General features: G+C 41.3%; 1 protein-coding gene and 1 gene segment (V, D, J or C); one reads left to right on the top strand and one right to left on the bottom strand.

Moving 5' to 3' along the window:
• Positions 1-8,324, top strand: part of LOC102950774 (STARD3 N-terminal-like protein) — a 56,166-nt gene extending 47,842 nt beyond the window's left edge. For 6 of the 7 annotated variants that reach the window (XM_042964093.1, XM_042964114.1, XM_042964125.1 and 3 more), the window contains 2 exons: positions 6,920-6,994; positions 8,246-8,324. In XM_042964093.1, coding sequence (XP_042820027.1) covers positions 6,920-6,978 — 59 coding nt within the window. In that variant the 3' untranslated portion in view covers positions 6,979-6,994; positions 8,246-8,324. Of the gene's footprint in view, positions 1-6,919; positions 6,995-8,175 lie in introns of all 7 variants that reach the window. The other variant, XM_042964103.1, reaches the window with a different exon arrangement.
• A 4,703-nt stretch (positions 8,325-13,027) lies between these two features.
• LOC102953986 overlaps positions 13,028-18,732 on the bottom strand; it is a 37,550-nt gene continuing 31,845 nt past the window's right edge. The window contains 2 exon segments of the C gene segment in view: positions 13,028-13,602; positions 16,078-16,125. Coding sequence covers positions 13,412-13,602; positions 16,078-16,125 — 239 coding nt within the window.

Genomic DNA, 18,732 nt, shown 5'->3' with positions numbered 1-18,732 from the left:
TGGTGACCCATATGCTCTCTCTGAACCAGGACCACACTGGCTTAATTAGTAACTGAATTCTGTGAGCTCTGAAATCAGGTGCTCTAAGACCTTGCTTGAATGGCTCGTCCTGCTGTCCCCAGGACCCTAAATTGTGTCAGTAATAAACCTGTTCACACCCTCTGTGTGTGCGGCTTCATCAGTCTCAACATCCAAGTCAAATTTGGGGTGCGCCCCTCCCCCACATTGCTTCTGCAGGGTGACCTTATCGGTTCTCCCAACTGTGTTCCTTATCAAAATGATTTTGCCTGTTCTAGGTATTTTGTGTTTTCATGTCAATTTTGGCATGAGCTTGTTAATTTTTTGTGAATAAGGCCTGCAGTGGATTTATAGATGAATTTGGGAAGACTTGCCATCACAATAATATTGAATCTTGTAATCGATGAACATGGACCCTCTTTGCATTTATGTAGATATTCTTTAATTTTTCTCTGCATTGTTTTGTAATTTTCAGCATGGTTTTGCTCTACTTTTGTTGAATTAATTCCAAAGTGTTTTATCCTTTTTAGTTCTATAGTAAATGGAATTGTTCCTTTAATTTCATTTTCAATTTGTCCATGCTAGTACATAAATATACAACTGATATTTTGTATAGAATTTTTATGGAATTTGTACTTTGCAACAAGGCTAAGCTTGTTCCTTAGTTCTAGTTTTGGTTTTGTGTGCCTGTAGATTTCATGGCATTATCTACATACAAGATTATGTCATCTGTGGATAAAGACTTTTAGTTTTAATTTTCAATCTGTTAGATATCCTTTTTTCCCCTTGTTGCACTGTCTAGAACCTTAATACCGTGTTAAACAGAAATGTCAACAGCAAGGGCACCTGGGTAGTCAGTCGGGTAAGCATCTGACTCTTGATTTCATCTCAGGTCATGATCTCATAGTTCGTGGGATTGAGCCCTGTGTTAGGCTACACACTAACAGAATGGAGCCAGCTTGGGATTCTCTCTCCTCTCTCTCTGCCCCTTCCTTGCTCTCTTTCTCTTTTTCAAATAAATAAATAAAGGTGGATAAAAAATTTCAAGAGCAGACATCCTTGTCTTGTTCCTGGTCTTTGGGGGAACACGTTCAGTCTTTCATCATTAAGTACGATTAGCTCTGAGTTTTCATAGATGCCCTTTATCAGGTTGAGGAAGTTTGCTTTTATTCTTAGTGTGCTGGGAGTTCTTATCATGAATGGGCATTAAATTCTTCACGTGCTCTGTATGCATCTATTGAGATGATAATGTGGTTTTTGTCCTATATTCAGTTAATATGGTGATGCATTAAATAATATTTGGATGTCAAATCAGCTGTTTATATCTAGGAAAATTCCTACTTGGTCATGCTGGATGATCCACTATTATGTTTCTGGATTTGATTTGCTAATATTTTCTTGAGAATGTTTATACTGATTCTTATGACATTTTACCTATTGGTCTTGTAGTTTTCTTTTTATGTCTTTGGCTTTAATATCAGTAATGCTGACCTCATAGAATACATTAGAAAGTCTTCCTAAACACTGTATTTTCTGAATGAATTCTTCTTATGAATGATTAATATTGTTTCCCCTTTAAATGTTTGATAGATTTTTCAAAGAAACCATCTGGGCTAAGAATTAATTATCTTTGTGGGAACACTTCTAATTGCTAATTCTGTATTATGTATAGATGTATTCAGATTTTTTATTTCTCAAGTCCATTTTGTTAATTTGTGTCTTTCTAGGAATTCATTTCTTCTAAATTATGTAATTGTTGACACAAATTATAATGTTTCCTTATAATCATTTTAAATTTCTGTAGAGTTGGTAGCGATATTCTTTTTTTCTTGATTTTGGAAATTTGTGTCTTCTTTCATTTCTTCTTTGTAACTCTAGGTTGATGTTTGTCAAACTTGTGATTTTCAAAAAAATGGACTTGTTTTCATTGGTATTTCTCTCTTGTTTTTCTGTTTTCCACTTCAGTTATTTCTGTTCCAATTTTTATTTCCTTTATTCTGTTTGGGTGAGTTTAGCTTATTCTTCTTTTCCATGATTGATTTTAGATTTTTCTTCTTTTTTGATAGAGGCATTTAAAGCTATAAATTTTGGGGTGCCTCGGTGGCTCAGTCGGTTAAGCATCTGACTTCAGCTCAGGTTGTGATCTTGCCGTTCGTGGGTTTGAGCCCTCTCTCAAACCCTCTCTCTCTATGCTCCTCCCTGATTCACAGTCTGCCTGTCTCTCTCTCTCAAAAATAAATAAACATAAAAAAAAAAGAATATGAATTTTCATCTAGGCATTGCTTTAGCGACCTCTTATGAAATTCAATGTGTTACGTTTACTTTTCATGTGTGCTTGGCTTTCATCAGGTTGCCTATTATGTGTCTACATGTGAATCTGTTTGTATACATCATAAGCAGTATTTCTTTACTTTATTAAATATCTAGATTATTATCTCTCAAATAAATTGGGATGTTTTAGCCATGAGGGAGTTTAGGCCATTGTTTCTTCAAACATTTTTTCTGTTCTTTTTTTCCTTTCTGCCTCTCTGGGAGTTCATTCCATATATGCTATCTCATTGGTCTCTGAACTCTTTTCAATTTTTCTTCAGTCTTTTTCTCTCTTCCTAAGATCGGATAACTTATACAGCCCTATCTTCAGTTTCACAGATTATTTCTTCTGCCAACTTGAATATTCTTTTAAACCCCTCTAGAGAATATTTTGCTTAAATATTATATTTTTCTATTCCAGATTTTACATTTTTAAGTACCTTTTCTGTTTTGTAATTTGTCTCATTCTTTAGAATCTATTTGTTCATTTATTGTGGTCATGTTTTCCTTTAATTCTTTAAACGTGGTTTTCTGTACATCCTTGAACATATTTTTAATAGCTGCTTTGAAGTCTGTCTGCCAGATAAATTACCTGGACACATTCAGAGACAGTTTCTATTGAATTGTTATGGGGTTTTTTTCCCCCTGAGAATAGTCACACTTTTTGATTCTTTTCCTATCTTTTTTTTTAGTTGAAAAATATTTTGTTGAAAATATATTTTAGCAACTCTAGATTCCGATTTCCCCCCCAGAGGTTGCTTTTATTGTTATGTTTTTGCTTAGAAAATTGCTTAGGCAAAATCTGTGAAATTGTGTCCCTTGCAGTGTGTGAGTGTTAACTCTACTCAGATTTTTAATTTTTAATTTATTTTTAAGCTTAGCTGTGGTCGCCAGTGATTAGTGATTAGATAGAAATTGTGCTCAAACACCTTCATAAGACTTTCATCCTCTGCTAAGTGAAGTAAGTCAGTCAGAGAAAGACAAATACCATATGATTTCACTCATTTGTGGAATTTAAGAAAGGAAAAAAAAAACCCACAAAGAAATGAAAGACAAATAAAAAAACAGACTCTTAAATACAGAAAACAGACTTTCTACCAGAGGGCAGGTGGTGGGGGTGGGGGGTGGGGATTGGTAAAATAGGTGAAAGGGACTAAGAGTACATTTTTTGGGATAAACAGTGAGTAATGTATAGAATTGATGAATCAGTATATCAGACACTGAAATCTAATCTAACAGTACACATTCATTATACCAGAAATGAAAAAAAGACTTCCATCCTCTGACAAATGGTTATTTGTATATATTGAGTAGCACATTTACATTTTAGGGAATATCAAGTCGTCCTCTGTTTCTACTCTTGGCTGAGTTTTTTCACATCTCCTCTGCCTATGTCCAAGGCCTCGGGATTGACCAGGAGTGTGTGGCCAGCTTGAGCTCTGCTGAGTCTCCACTAAGCGTGCACATGGCTTCAGCCAAGCACACGTTTGCTGCAGCCACGACTGCAACCTCCGACCAGCACAGCCCCTGCCTTCCTGCCAGAGCACCCCTGAGTCTGTCGGTTCGCCCTCACACCGCTCCCCACTGCCTGTCCTATCTTGGAACACCCTTCATGCCCAAGCAGGTGGGAGGTGGGGGAAGAATGAGATCAACGCCGGCAAGAGCACCAGTGTGGTTCCCTGAATTCTGCAGTTTTTCAAACATAAACACTTCTCAGATTGTTGTATGTCTTTGGACATTTCCCAGCTGCTGAAATGGTTAGTTTTGCTCGTCTAGTTGAGTGTTACAGTTGCTTTTCAAGGAGAAGGTTTGTTAACTGCACTTGACTGTAACCAGAAGGTCTTGTTACTATTTTGAATTATGTAAAGGATACATATTATTTAATGTACCTATGTTTTAATTAGAAGTTTGCCTTTATTTAGAACTCCCAAATTATTCCAAGACACTTGTCACTCAAATGCTAGTAGCCTGGCAGGTGGAAAGTAAGGTCAGAAACAGGAAGAAAAGGTATGACCATTCTCCTTAGACTCGTTTCAGAGTGAGAACGTGTTAACTGGCCCCAGTGTGTCTATGATTTACAGCAATTTAATAGGCTAGAAAGCGAAGCGTTCCAACCACTGTGCCTTTATCTATTTATGTCACCACAAGCTCACCTGGACTGTGTGACATTTATGAGGTTAGGATGTGGGACACAATCTTTTCTTCAGATTCTCCACTGTTCATTCTACTGGACCAGATTTGTTCTTGGCTCTAAAGCAGGCAGACATTCTCAGAAGGGAAAAAAAAATGTGTTGTTTGAGGTGTCTTATCTGACAAGAGGAAAGCAGCTGTGAGGCAGGCTGTTTCCTTTGTGCGTGAGGAGGCCCTATCCCTAACCTGTACCTTGGTCTTCCCACTGCTCCTTTTTTATGTTCCTTCCCTGATTGTGAGAATAACACAGGCCTTTTATAAAAATGTGCATAGAACAGCAACCAAAGAGGGGTGCCTGGGTGGCTCAGTCAGTTAAGCGTCTGACTTTGGCTCAGGTCATGACCTCACAGTTCGTGAGTTCGAGCCCCGCGTCGGGCTCTGTGCTGACAGCTCAGAGCCTGGAGCCTGCTTCCGATTCTGTGTCTCCCTCTCTCTGCCTCTTCCCTGCTCTCTCTCTCGCTCTCTCTCTCTCTCTCTAAAATAAACATTAAAAAAATTTTAAAAAAGAACAGCAACCAAAAAACCTGTCCTTCAAACTCTGTGACCACATCAGTATTAACAATTCAGTTTGTCTCCTGCTAGTTTTGTGTTTGTAATGTCACATAAGTGTGGCCATACTGCTGATGTTATTTATACCCTTTTTTAAAGATGATAATTTAAAATTTATAAAGTCAGTTTGTTGTATGTATTTTGGAATATCCAGAAGTGATTCAAGTCATCTGGTTATTTTCTTAGAGTCTTTCTTACTGGCACGCATGTATTTAAGTTTTTATTTTTATCAATACGATCTTATGGGATACAGTTTTTTTCATTGTGTATTTGCTTTTACTTTATTATAAAATAGGCACTTCCCATGCTGTTTTGAACCGTATAAATATAAATGGATACAAGATATTTTGTGGAAATAAGATAATCATTTAACTTTTCTCCTACCTTCAAACATCTAGATTTTTTCCCAGATTTAAAAAAAAAAAATTTTTACGTCTATATATTTTTGAGAGACAGAGAGAGACAGAGTGTGAGTGGGGGAGGAGCAGAGAGGGAGACACAGAATCTGAAGCAGCCTCCAGGTTCAGCTGTCAGCACAGAGCCTGATGAGGGGTTTGAACTCACGAGTCGTGAGAGCATGACTTGAGCCAAAGTCGGACACTTAACTGACTGAGCCACCCAGGCACCCTTTCCCAGATTTTTAGAAGTAAAATATACTTAATGGAAAAAAGTATGATTGCGTCAGACATGTTTCCTCAAGGAATAATTGCAGAATGAAATGGTGGGCTCCAACATACCAATAATCTAAGGTTCACAAGGCAGGACCCACCGCGGTGTCCCAGTGCTACAGCACCGTCACTCTCAGCATCAGGAAGTCCTCAAAACTCTCACTCACTGGGTACAGCGACTTTTAAAAATAAGTAGGGCGCCTGGTGGTTCAGTTGGTTAAATGTCCAACTTCAGCTCAGGTCATGATCTCGCGATTCGTGAGTTCGAGCCCTGTGTCGGGCCCCGTGCTGACAGCTCAGAGCCTGGAGACTGCTTTGGATTGTGTGTCTCCCTCTCTTTCTGCCCCTCCCTTGCTCATGTGCTCTCTCTCTCTCTCTCTCTCTCTCTCTCTAAAGCAAACATTTTGAAAAAATTAAAGTCATAAAAAAATAAAACAGTACTATATCGAAAAAACCCAAATATAAGTGGACTTGCACAGATCATAACTATGCTGTTCAAGGGTCAACTGTATACCTTAAAAGAACTAAACAGTTAATATGGGAAAGTTTGTTTCTATAGACATATTCGAGCTAATATGTCATAAGCCATAAGATTAACATACCATTGGGGCACCTGGGTGGCTCAGTGAGGTAAGCGTCCGACTTCAGCTCAGGTCATGATCTCATAGTTTGTGAGTTCAAGCCCCACGTCGGGCTCTGTGTTGACAGCTGGGAGCCTGGAGCCTGCTTTGGATTCTGTGTCTCCCTCTCTCTGTCTCTGTCTCTCTCTCAAAAATTAATAAACATTAAAAATAGGTAGATTAAATGATTTGTACCAAAGCTCAGTGTCAGCTACACTTGAAAAATACCTAAGCCTGTCAGCAAAGAGGAGGAGGAGGAGGACTAGGAGTAGATAATAATTCTTGCTTTATATGAAAACTTTCAGAACTACATAAGGGAAGTCCATTCAACTGATTAGTATGAGTGATCGATCCTATTTTAAGTGTTTTCTTCCTATGAGAAATAAAGTAAAACTTGATTTTACAGGTACAGTTTTTTAACTCCAACCTTTAATACTGAGGATTAGATGAGCAGATGCACCTCCCACATAAAATTTGATGCCCGTATATTATCATTTCAAGCAAATGGCTTGTGTCCTTAATGGAATCTGATACTTTTTCTCCTTCCCTTTCCCTCCCTTGTAGGATCTGAAGAAGAAGCTGAAGAAAAGCAGGACGGTGAAAAACCACTTTTGGAACTATGAGTACTACTTTGTGACAGTAAGTGCAACCGAAAGTGTAGCAACAAACTAGTTAAATATGGATCGTTTCTCTGAGTAGATTCAAGGTGAAATTCAAAGAATATGAGTATAAATCTAGAGCCAGCTCTGTCCCATTCACATGAATTTATGGTTACATTTTTTTCATGTGAAATTTCTTACCATTCTTTTGCATCAGTATGAATTTGTAAAGTATAAAAAATATCTCAGAGTTCCCATTTCTTCTTTCTCTAATTGAGGTTAAAATTGGCACATAGCCTTACATGAGTTTCCCGCCTACGGCATCATAATTCGATTATTTGCATACACCGTAAATCCCTGCTGCCAAGTGCTGACCGTCATACACCTGCTTCCCATCCACATCTCTGCAGAGTAAGAATGAGTTCGTTACTGTTTACTTAGCCAGAGCATCTCCATGTCAGGTGTTACTCAGTTACAAACCCTACCTAGTGTGCTGAGTGAGGGTAGCAGTCCTACTCGACGTGGGTACCGAGCATCTCTGTCTACACCTGGGCAAGTGGGACTAGCATGGTGAGTGACCGTCCCAGCGGGCACCGCTGGCGAGTGGCAGAGCTGGGACTCGGGCCCACCCAGTCTGGTACCAGGGTCCTCCCTGGACCTGCACCCAGGTGTCCCTAGGTGCCGTGGAGCTCCCGAGATGAAAGGTGTGGTCCAGCCAGAGCAGTAGCCTGATGGGCCTCAAGGTGGAGCGTGTTGTTCAGCCCCTTGAGGTCATCAAAGGGAAACACTTCCACCCCTGAAATGGCAGCAAATGAACACAAAGTGAATTGTAGTAGCAGCGTGTCCGCCTAATCACGTGATGATGGAAGGAAAGTGGTGCCTGGCTCAGAGCTGCTGAGGAGCTGGGACAGGCAGGGACTAGCCTCGGAGGCAGCCTGGGGGCAGCGAGCGGGCCCTGTTTCTAAAGCCCCTGCGCCCCAGCCCGCTCCAGCCCCGCTTTCTGCATCGGTGCTTGAGAGGCAGCAGAGATGGGGGCACGTGAACAGCCAAATTCAAGAAGGCTTTAAAATAAGTTCTTAAGTGGCCACACCCAGGTCTTCACGTGTTTGTAGCCGCCCAGCTTCACACAGACTTTCTCATCGAAATACAGGGCAAAGTGTAGCACTTTACCTGTTAACACTGTGTCTCAAATATTCGTGTGTTTTCGTCTCTTCTTCCAAGTGTGAGAAATCTGTCACTGAAAGTCACTGGAGGAGGACAAGGACCAGAGCCGGGGTCTTTCCTGTTGCAGGTTGAAGTGCTGACACCCGCCGCTGACTTCAGCGGACGGCCGATAAGGAACTTATTTATTGTAATACCTCATAGACGTCTTACCACACCCACGTACATTTAGGAGCCTGCCTGCGGCAGGTGCATCATGTGATGAGCCACACCACCTTGGGTGAGACTGAGTCTGATCTGTCCATGAATACTTGGAGCCGAGTCTTGTGCTGTATTCCCGATCAAAAGACTTCTTAATATATTGGAATAACCCTTTTTTAGTAAGCAAAATCTCTTTTTATTTGCTTTGCAGGGTTGGAGGTTTTTTTTTGTTTCATGTCTCAGATTTCTTTTGTATTTCTTTTTTTAACATCCTACATTTCCCTCGTGTTTTTTAACTCACGCTTACGCACTCTTTGTACAATTTTAAAAAGTAATAAAATCCAATGTATCGAAGTGGTTCATTTTACTTTCCTTATTTGGCATTATGTATTTGGCTTAAAGTATTGGGATTACCGAATGGGGCACGGAGGGGTGTGGATGCATGTTCGAGCATAACCAGACATTTTGCATTGTTTTCATTATGAAATGGTATCCTTCCCTTAGAAGTACGGTTCTGAAATAACGTGAGAGTCTTCTTTTGGATGAACAAGAGAAGACCGTGGCCATCATTTCTCTTTATGTGGCTAATTTGAACTGAAATAAACTAAGTTACATCGTGAACTCCTTCTTTCAGATATGCATGTTCACCTCAATGCCTCATAGAAGGCAGCGTGTCTGTTAGTTTTCTGGTCTTATTCACTGTGTCCTTCAAGAAAAACTCAACTGTGTGTAGTGACGGTGGTGGCAACTGGCCGTCTGTGCAGGTCACGTCAGCTCCGTCTGTGCTTGTTCTGACACTGGACCAGAGGACCGGAGTGCCACGAGGAGGGTTGTGGGAGGCTGAGGCCTAAGGGGAAAGAGCCTCCTGGTGGAGAAAGGGCGAGGAGTGTCTGCAGGGTCTGGCCGAATCTCGAGAACTCAGTGGAGGGGCCTCAGGTAGAACACCCTGTCTCAGGAGGGGAGCCGCATACACACCAGGCCCCCAGATGATGCCTCAGCCGGATGTCCCTGTATATTTACCCTGAGAAAGAGCCCTCACCTACATACGCTAGGCTGAACCAGTAGTACGTGGCCCATGCTCCTGGAAGCCGAGACTCGCCCAAGAAGTTGACTCTCAGAGCACAGACCAAGAGGAATGAAGTCTGTGTTGAGAATGCGCAGTGAAGGCAGACTGGAAGCATAAAAGGCTGATCTCAGAAATCGAGTTCTGCTTTTGCCAGGCACCGGACAGATTGGGTCCCAGGGCTGGGCACCCTCTCTGTACCGTACGCGGGTGGCGTGGAGGTGGGGACACTTGCTCGTTGTGCTCACATTACTGAATGCTCTTCCACTTGACCCCCAGCACACTGTTATCTCCCGTGTATGTCTGCTATTGAACCTTGCTTAGCTTCATGCTACGGTATTGTGTCCCTTTGGAAGGACTAAGATGATCCAGCACGTGGCATTCAATTACACAGTTGACTAAGGGCCTCCATATGTCTGTTCTCGTGAGGAAAAAAGTCCCTTTCTGTTGCCCTGTCTACACTCTACCTGTGCTAATAGTTTCATGTGCCCGGGTCTTGTGTTCCCCTGTCCACACTGACAAAATGAGACCAAAAGTACCACCTGAGGAAATCGCACGCCAGGGGGAAGCACAGATCCTTGGTAGATGCCAGGATTAGCTGGGGCTACGAGAAGTCTGCGGGCCGTTCCCCGCAGAACAGAGGCATCAGACTGGACTGAAGGTGCAGCGTCTCAACAATCCTGGTCATACGATTCCCAACTCATGAAGCAGCTACTTGGAATGAACTTGGTATAAAATAGGGGAACCCCTCACCCACAGAATAAGAATATCTTTGGCAGCAATCATATGCGTGTGTGCAGATGGGTATTTTTTCATTAGCTGTGACCTTTTGGAAGTGAGCAAAGTTGGCTGTGGTTTAACTGCCCTTAATTTATCATGCAGCACCCCAGCCACCGCTTGCACAGCCCCAACCAGTAGGGGCCGGTTTGACTTCAAGCCTTTTCCACGAATCAACCACATTTGACAGCACATAGACCAGAAAAACCCTGAGAAAACAAAACACCAGCCCCTTCCTGCCCCCCACACTGTCCCCTGCACCACCACCCTCCCCCTCTCTGCACCTGCCAGTGCAGAGCAGAGCCTGCAGGGCTGCCCAGGTCGGGTTGGGGAAGGGAGGGGCTGAGGATTGGAAGCCACAGGGGACACTGGCTAGGAGTGCCCGGCCCTGAAATCAGCCCACGCGGCTCTGGGTCATTTGCTAGTTTTCCCTTTGCCTCTGTGCTTTCCACACACACAAACAGTTCCAGATCTCTAAGTGGAGGCCCAGGTATTTGGTCTAAAGAAGAAGCCTAATGAAATTCCTGAAAATGAAGAAGTAAATGGGAATTAAATTTCCTCCTTTTGGTATCTGGTGGGTCTTGTGCTGTTTCCACCTCTACTTGGTCTCCAAAACACCTGTTTCACAGAAACTGAAGCTGATTGTAAATAAACAAAAAATCCTTCCCAATTTTAAATGAGACATTATTTTATTCTAGTATATAAAAACTTTTACTTTAGGGGCGCCTGGGTGGCTCAGTCGGTTGGGTGTCCGTCTTCTGCTCAGGTCATGATCTTGCGGTTCCTGAGTTCTTGCCCCATGTCAGGCTCTGTGCTGACAGCTTGGAGACTGGAGCCTGCTTCGAATTCTGTGTCTCCCTCTGTCTCTGTCCCTCCCCTGCTCACACTCTGTTTCTCTTTCTCTCAAAGATAAACATTAAAAATTTTTAACTTTTACTTTATTTTTTTTAATGTTTATTTATTTTTGAGACAGAGACAGACAGAGCATGAACAGGGGAGGGTCAGAGAGACAGGGAGACACAGAATCTGAAGCAGGCTCCAGGCTCTGAGCTGTCAGCACAGAGCCCAACGCGGGGCTCGAACCCACGGACCGTGAGATCATGACCTGAGCCGAAGTCGGACGCTTAACCGACTGAGCCACCCAGGTGCCCCTTTTTAACTTTTACTTTAAAAGGATTCATTAGAAAAAGAGAAAAACAATCACTAATTTCTTCACCCACCTACCGTGCATTGAACATTGTGTTTTATACCCACATTTGTAGAAATATACATACACATATAAATGAGTGTCATACTTAATAGTATTATTCCTCAGAAATCATGGTCAAAGGACTGGACAAATATTGTACAAAAAAAGAAACATAAATGGACTCAATCTATGAAAATATGGTTATCCTCATCAGAAAAAACAAAACCACGGTGGAATACTACTTTTCACCTGTCAGATTACCAAAATCCTGATGTTTGACAAGCACAGTCCTGACACTGACCTACACTGTGGTGGGAAGGGCACAATGGCGTGACCTCTGTCGGAGTAAGTTGGCAATACCTTTAAAATTACAAGTACACATGTCCAATATTATAAAACAAGATTATAATTTCAGCATATTTTATAATAGTAAAAGATTGGAAAGAATCCATTCGTCTATTGCAAGGAACTGATCTTACAAAATGTACGTTCACCAGTAAAATACTGTTCAGCTATGTGTCCCTATATATGGACATAAAAAGAGCTGAAGAATATATAAGTGAGAAAAGCAGAATAATATATGTTGTATACTACCTGTGTGTTGGAAGAAAATGAGACATTTTTGTATTTATGTTTATATGTAAACTCATATTTGCAGAAATAACTCGAAAGATGCACAAGAAAGAAAAATGTGACCTGCAAATGTTTGGGAGGTAGAGACAGTGGTTGAAACAAGATTTCTTAGTTCAATTTTTAGAGTGTTTTGAATTTGAAATCATATGAAGGTATAATCTACCAATTTTATTATGGTCCTGCCATGTGTATTTCTTCAACAACACTTCCTGATTAATTTTCTGTATCTTTAACAATCTGAATTTTTTTGTAGATGCATGTTAGTCCGGCATGTGACATCATTTAGTTTATTTTTCTGGTTTCTTACTGGGCATTTGAGTTCATTTGTGGCTGTTGTGAATGGTGCTACAGCATTGCACGTAAATCTTAGTGTGTTCATTGTGTGTGTGTGTGTGTGTGTGTGTGTTCTCTATTACTTCTAAAGTATATCTGCCAACAGTAGATACAAATGCAATTGAGGACTTGAATGTATTCAGCATAAAAACTCATCGCATTCACAAAACTCCAGGAGATATGTCGCTGTAAGTCCGTTTTATAAATGGGAAAATTATGGCACAGAGAGTTCAAATAGCTATAGACCCAAGATTTAAACCCAGGCACTTGGGACCCAGAGTCCAAGCACTTAACCCCTCCAGCACCCTCCCTTCCCGTGTTAGTGCAGCTCTCATGGGGTTCTTGTGACATCGGGAAACATGGTGCACGTGAGACACTGGTCCAGGTCTGACACACCAGCCAGGCATGCAACATGTTATGGCCTTTGCCACTGGAGTGTCTTAAACCAAATGAGTCTAATTCAGCTGCCTTTTGAAGGAGTAATAACTTGGGCACCTTCACTGGCTGTGGCTCCCCTGGGGACAGTGCCCCAAAGAAGGCATCACAAGGACTCTCTCAGGGAAATAGTTAGAAATGTGGAATTGGCCATGATTACAACCAATGCTGAATTTGAAGGCTCAGTTGTCATGCTGTTCCTTACCTTAGCCTCTCAGATTTCACCAAATGAAAGAACACAGAGATAAAAGTACACTTTTGATTATTTTTATTATGCCTGTTATGAACAACAGTACAAAATTCAGGTAGCAAAGATAGCAGCTTCCAGAAATGTAAAATAAAAGGCCTCCAGGCAGTTATCTGGATACAGAGCCCCAGGGGCCGCTATGGAAGCTGCACGCCGGCTGTACTCAGAGGCGAGGGTGCTGGGTGGCTGACGGGCTGGTGGGCGTGAAAGAGAGAGCGGTACTGAAGCCCCCGTGAGTGCCCCCCGGCCCCGCCCCTGACTCATGGCAGAGTCTGTTCTTGGTGCAGAGTGACATTTCCTGTTTGCCCAGCAGTTTGTAAACCCATTCTGCAGTGATGACACATAGAAAAAAGACACATGTGAACTGCAATAACCCACACCCAGAAAGAAAGCCCCGCTAGAGCCTCAGCAGACACCTTTAGTGACAATAGCCAGTAAAGAAAAGTGGAGCCTTGGGCCACCATGTGTTACAACTCTTCTCATTGCGGCAGAGTGCTGGTCTCCCAAGCAGATAGTAGGTGATGATGACGGTGTAGACCATGCTCTTGACGAGGAGGATGATGTAGGTGTAGTAGGCAGAGGTGTTCGCAAGCTGCAGCTGTAGGGGGTCTAAAAGAAGCCATCGGTTAGTTTCACCTGTTGTTTTGAAAGGCTAGGATTTATTAATGGGAGGTAGGTCGTATTATGCAATTCTGATGACCTGGGTGGAAGTGACTTTCCTGCATCAACCCAACCCAACAGTAAACGTCTATACCACTGTCACCCCTACCACCACCACCAAGACAACCCAGAATCCAGCTTGCGGGTCAAGTGAATCAACAACTTCTGTGAAATTCACTTAGTACATTCCAAAGTCTTAAAAAGCAAGGTTATGTTTTAGATGAATGAGTCATCCGGAAAAAAGCATTCGTGATAAGTAGCTTTAACCATTTCTTCACCCCCCAACATGTCTGTAAGCAACATATTGTTAGCTATTAAGCTAATATGATTTAACCACTAACTAAATGCCAAATATTTAATTTTGAGAGTTTTGTGGGCAAAGCTTTAATCTTACTTAATTTTTCAGTAACCTACGAGATTATTATTTTCATTCCCATTTGACAAATTAAGGACAGAGAAGGAATTTGCCGGGTGTCATACAACTAGTAAGTATCACAAGCCAGATCTTAATCCCCGCAACACAGTGTTCAAGAATACATTCTTACCAACTCTAATTCTGCACCTCCACATGCAATAAGTACCCCCAGCAACAAACAGTTAAGCAAAAATATAATGATGAATTACTGATTTAGCAACATCTTAGCCATTACACATTGTGCATTAATGAGATTCCTACCAAGTGTAGGAATTTCCACACTCCATGGAAATTTGGTGGTGTTCACAGTAGGGTGGGTGGGAGGTTTTACAAGAAGGCATTAGTTGTGGAGAGCACTAGGTGATGAATGGAAGTGTTGAATCATTCACTATATTGTATACCTGAAACTAATACGCTAAGTCAACTAACTGGAATTTAAATAAAAACCTAAAAAAATAACAAAAGAAAATAAAGTGGAAGAGAGTAGTTAATCCAAATTCTCTCCAATGTTAGGAGGTCATAACTAACTCCCTTGCCTTTCCTGAATATTCCTCATTGGAGCTATGATGTTATAGAATGATTGCCTTTACTATCCTTTGAAGTTACCCAGGAAATATACGATGTCAAGAAGTAATTAATGACAATGGTTGTGGGACCAACTGACTACTCAATGAACCAGAAGGCAGGGTCTCTTCCTGTGGAAACTTCTTGTACAGGCTTTATCTCCAGAGAATCAAAACTCCAGAATTATTAGTACTTGGTATGAAAAGGGACCTTGAGAGGTGAGGTACTCATAACTTCTTGCCTTTGGTCAGGTAATATGTTAGCTAAGGTCCTTGGTATTGGATATGGAGGGCAGATCAACAGGGGTAGAACCAATGCTCCTCGTCACTTTCTTGCACAGATGTGGGGAGAAAGGGACAGAAACTAGTACTTCTAATGTGTCAGCTAAATGAGATACACTATGCTAGGCATTCCACATATGTGACCTTACGTCTTCAACAACTGAGGGAGGTGTTATTCATGTTATTCCTGGTTGGCTCAGATAATGTAAGTAATGTACCCATATTCATGCAACTAATAATTAAAAGGCTGAGGTTAAAAGTCCAGTTTGTGGCACTTGAAGCCCTGCACCCACACCCATGCCCCATGTGTGCACCTGTCTCAGGGTCGTGGCTTTGGAGTTTCTTGCACTGTGATGACATCTTAGAGGAAGAATAGAAAACTGAGTAAGTATATGAACTCTTTTCTCCCCCACTTGTTTTTTGAGAGAAAGAGAGAGAGCAAGCGCATGAGTGAGGAACGGGCAGAGAGAGAGGGGGACAGAGGATCTGAAGTGGACTCCATGCTGACAGTAGTGAGCCTGATGAGGGGCTCAAACTCGTGAACCAAGAGATCATGACCTGAGCCTAAGTCAGACACTTAACCAACTGAGCCACGCAGATGCCCTAAGTATATGAACTTTTAAACCCTCTGTGTTGAAGCCTCAGATCTCACTGTGTGGCATGGTGCAAGGGATTTAATTAATTTTTGATCACTGCCCTCTTGTGTAAAATGGGAATAAAATCCTTCATAGTGAGTATTAAGAGAATTAAACAAAATGCACTCACAATAACACAACGCCTTCTGTACAAGAACCTCTCAGTGTCGGTTCATGTTACTAAATATGAGCAAGAACACAGACTTAAAAAAATGTAGAAGCAACTTGATACTGTGTTTTCCTCAGTAAAAATAAAGACCACAGAAGCAAATGAAGTCCATTGGGGAAAGACTTCAGAGCCCCTCACTGCACCCCTAAGACTATAAAGTCCTCTCATTCCCAAACCAGCATTTATTGTGTGAAGTTGATCCCTGGGAAATGAAGGACTGACTTAAAGTATCACTCAGTCTATTTTGTAAGATCCTGCCATTATGAGGCTTCTATCTGAAGCCAGGGAAGTTCAAAAGTAAAGCTGATCAGGAGGAAACATGCTATAACATATCATAAAGGCAAACATACAAAGCCTTACCATTTTCATCTTTCAGAGAAGCTTCTATAGAATCAATGACAGCGAGCTCTACAAGATATAAAAACAAGTATTATTCAATTGTTCATATTCATTATTTGATATGTGTCTGTGTTGGGGCTGAAAAGAAGAAAAGAAAAGAAAGAAAAAAAAGGAAAAAAGAAAAAGAATGAAGGAAGGAGAGAGGGAGGGAGGAAGGAAAAGAGAGAGGCAGAAAGAAAAAGGGAGAGAGGGGAAGGAAGGAAGAAAGAAAGAAAGGGAGAGAGAGAAAGGGAGAGAGAGGAAGGAGGGAAGGGAAAGAAGAGAGAAAGAGGAAGGAAGGAAGATAGGAAGGAATGAGGAGGGGAAAGAGGGAGGGAAGAAGGCAGAATCTGTCAATCCAGATAGAGCCATTACAAATATGAGCCCCACAATTCCAGAAATGGTTGACCTGATTTTATATAATTCAGTAGATCAATTCATAGATTGTGTTTCTGCACATGAAGACGTTGAAGTTCATGAATGATACATTTTTTTTCTTTTTTTCTCACAACTAGTGGGTAATGTCTGAGACTATCTTGTTTTCTTCCTGTGCTCATAGCTCCTAGCACAGTGCCTGCCTCAAAGTTGAATTAAAATAATAAAAAAATAGAAAAAGTGACTGCTATACAGTCCTCAGCACCCACTGCTGACATGAAGGGATACTACCAAAATAATTCTTCCAACCCTGGAATCCGCAGCAGAATCTTACATGTTGGGATAAGTTTGGTTTACATAATTCTCCCGTAGAAGCAAAGAAAAGCAGCCCTACCTTTCAAACCCTGCACTCCCCAGTAACCCCAACTCCTGCACATGATTTTCTGGAGTGGAGCTGTTTAAGGATGTGAGAGCAATGCTAATGAAAGCCAATACCTATCGAGTGATTATGACCTGACTGTGCCAGGCACTGTGTGAAAGGTTCACTTGCATTGTCTCACCTGATCCCTCAGTCACACTGATGTGAGTTGAATCTGGAGGGCTCCATGTTGCACACAAGGAAATACGGTGTAGAGAGTCTCACTTGCCCAGACTCATACCAGAAATTGGCTGAGCCAGCACTCACATGACAATTATGGGAGCTTAGATGAGCTAGAGCAAGTGGGAAGTACCTTGGGACACAATCCGCAGAAATCGAACATACCTCCAGCACTGTGGACTCTCAGACATGAATCATCTCTTCTAGTACCTTAATCGTTCTTGCAAGTGACCCTTTTTATAACAGAAGCTCAGCATTTCAGTGCATTCTTTCCAGGGACAGAAAGATACACTGAGTAATAATTATAGTTTTCTGAATATATAAAACCTGAGGTGAGGGTTGTATTTCTCTACAATGTTTAAAAAAAAAAACCAACATATATAATAAGACAAAATTCCTTTAAAAAGATCACTGAATCGGGCTCTGTGCTGACCACTCAGTGCCTGGAGCCTGCTTCAGATTCTGTGTTTCCCTGTCTCTCTGCACCTCCCCCACTCACACTCTGTGTCTCTCTGTCTCTCAAAAATAAACATTAAAAAAAATTTAAAAAGGTCATTGACCATGGGATGCAGGAAGAGAGAGTTACAAGGTTGTTTTTGTTTATCCTTTTTCCACTGGATGTGTCCTTGTCCATACACACGTGGTTCTGGGATGCAATTTTACACACTCCACACAATCCTGTTTTGGGGTGTGCTTAAAAAATGGGTTTTAGGTGCAGTCTTTGGGGTAAATCCCCAAAATAAAAATGTTTGTAATCATATTTAGATGTTAAAATATCCTTAAGAACTAATTAAAATATTTTTTTTCAATGTTTATTCATTTTTGAAAGACAGAGAGCACAAGCAGGGGTGGGGCAGAGATAGAGGGGGACACATAATCTGAAGCAGGATCCAGGCTCTGAGCTGTCAGCACAGAGCCCGACACGGGGCTCAAACTCACGAACCGCAAGATCATGACCTGAACCAAAGTTGGATGCTCAACCGAGTGAGCCACCCAGGCACCCCTCCTTAAGAGCTAATTTTAAAGTGTCTTAAAAGTCCCTTTCTATTTTATATGGTGCCTTTACTCATTAAAAGAGAAATAAAAATCTCTTATCACCATGCATCAATTGAGGTAAAAGAAGTAAGGTAGCAATTTTTCAAATTAAAATCTGTGTATGTACCCTAGGTTCTCTTTCTCCATGCAAGTTGATTGAAAACTTGGACAGATTAGTTTTATCTCTTCAAAAGCATGGATTTTTTGTCCTATATATTTTTAGCTTTCATCAAAAATAAAAACAACAAGCAGCAAACCTATAGCAATAGAAATTTGTTGTAGAATGGTATCAGAAATGCCTTTGTTAGCTTTGTTGCTATGAGAAGACCTTGGGAGACATTCCTTTCAGAAATTAATTCTCAGGGAAAACACATCATAAATTAGAACTTCCCTCTTTTCAGTAATCATCACCATGAAACTTACTGTGTTTTTACTTTGATCACTATAAAAATCAATACCTAAAGGACATTAGCCCAAGGGCTACATTAAACTTGTGCTTTGCTCATTTGCCTCCTCTCTGTTTCTTAGCTGTAGAAATTTTAAAAAATTAGGGGTGTTTGCACTCTTACTTCAGTTAGTTTTAGGAGAGGGTGCACATAAATACAAGAAGCACATGAATAAATGCATTC

This window comes from Panthera tigris, chromosome A2, assembly GCF_018350195.1.
Source record: "Panthera tigris isolate Pti1 chromosome A2, P.tigris_Pti1_mat1.1, whole genome shotgun sequence".
NCBI lineage: Eukaryota > Metazoa > Chordata > Mammalia > Carnivora > Felidae > Panthera > Panthera tigris.
The sequence above is the reverse complement of the archived record's forward strand: the minus strand, read 5'-3'. Positions and strand labels throughout refer to the sequence as shown.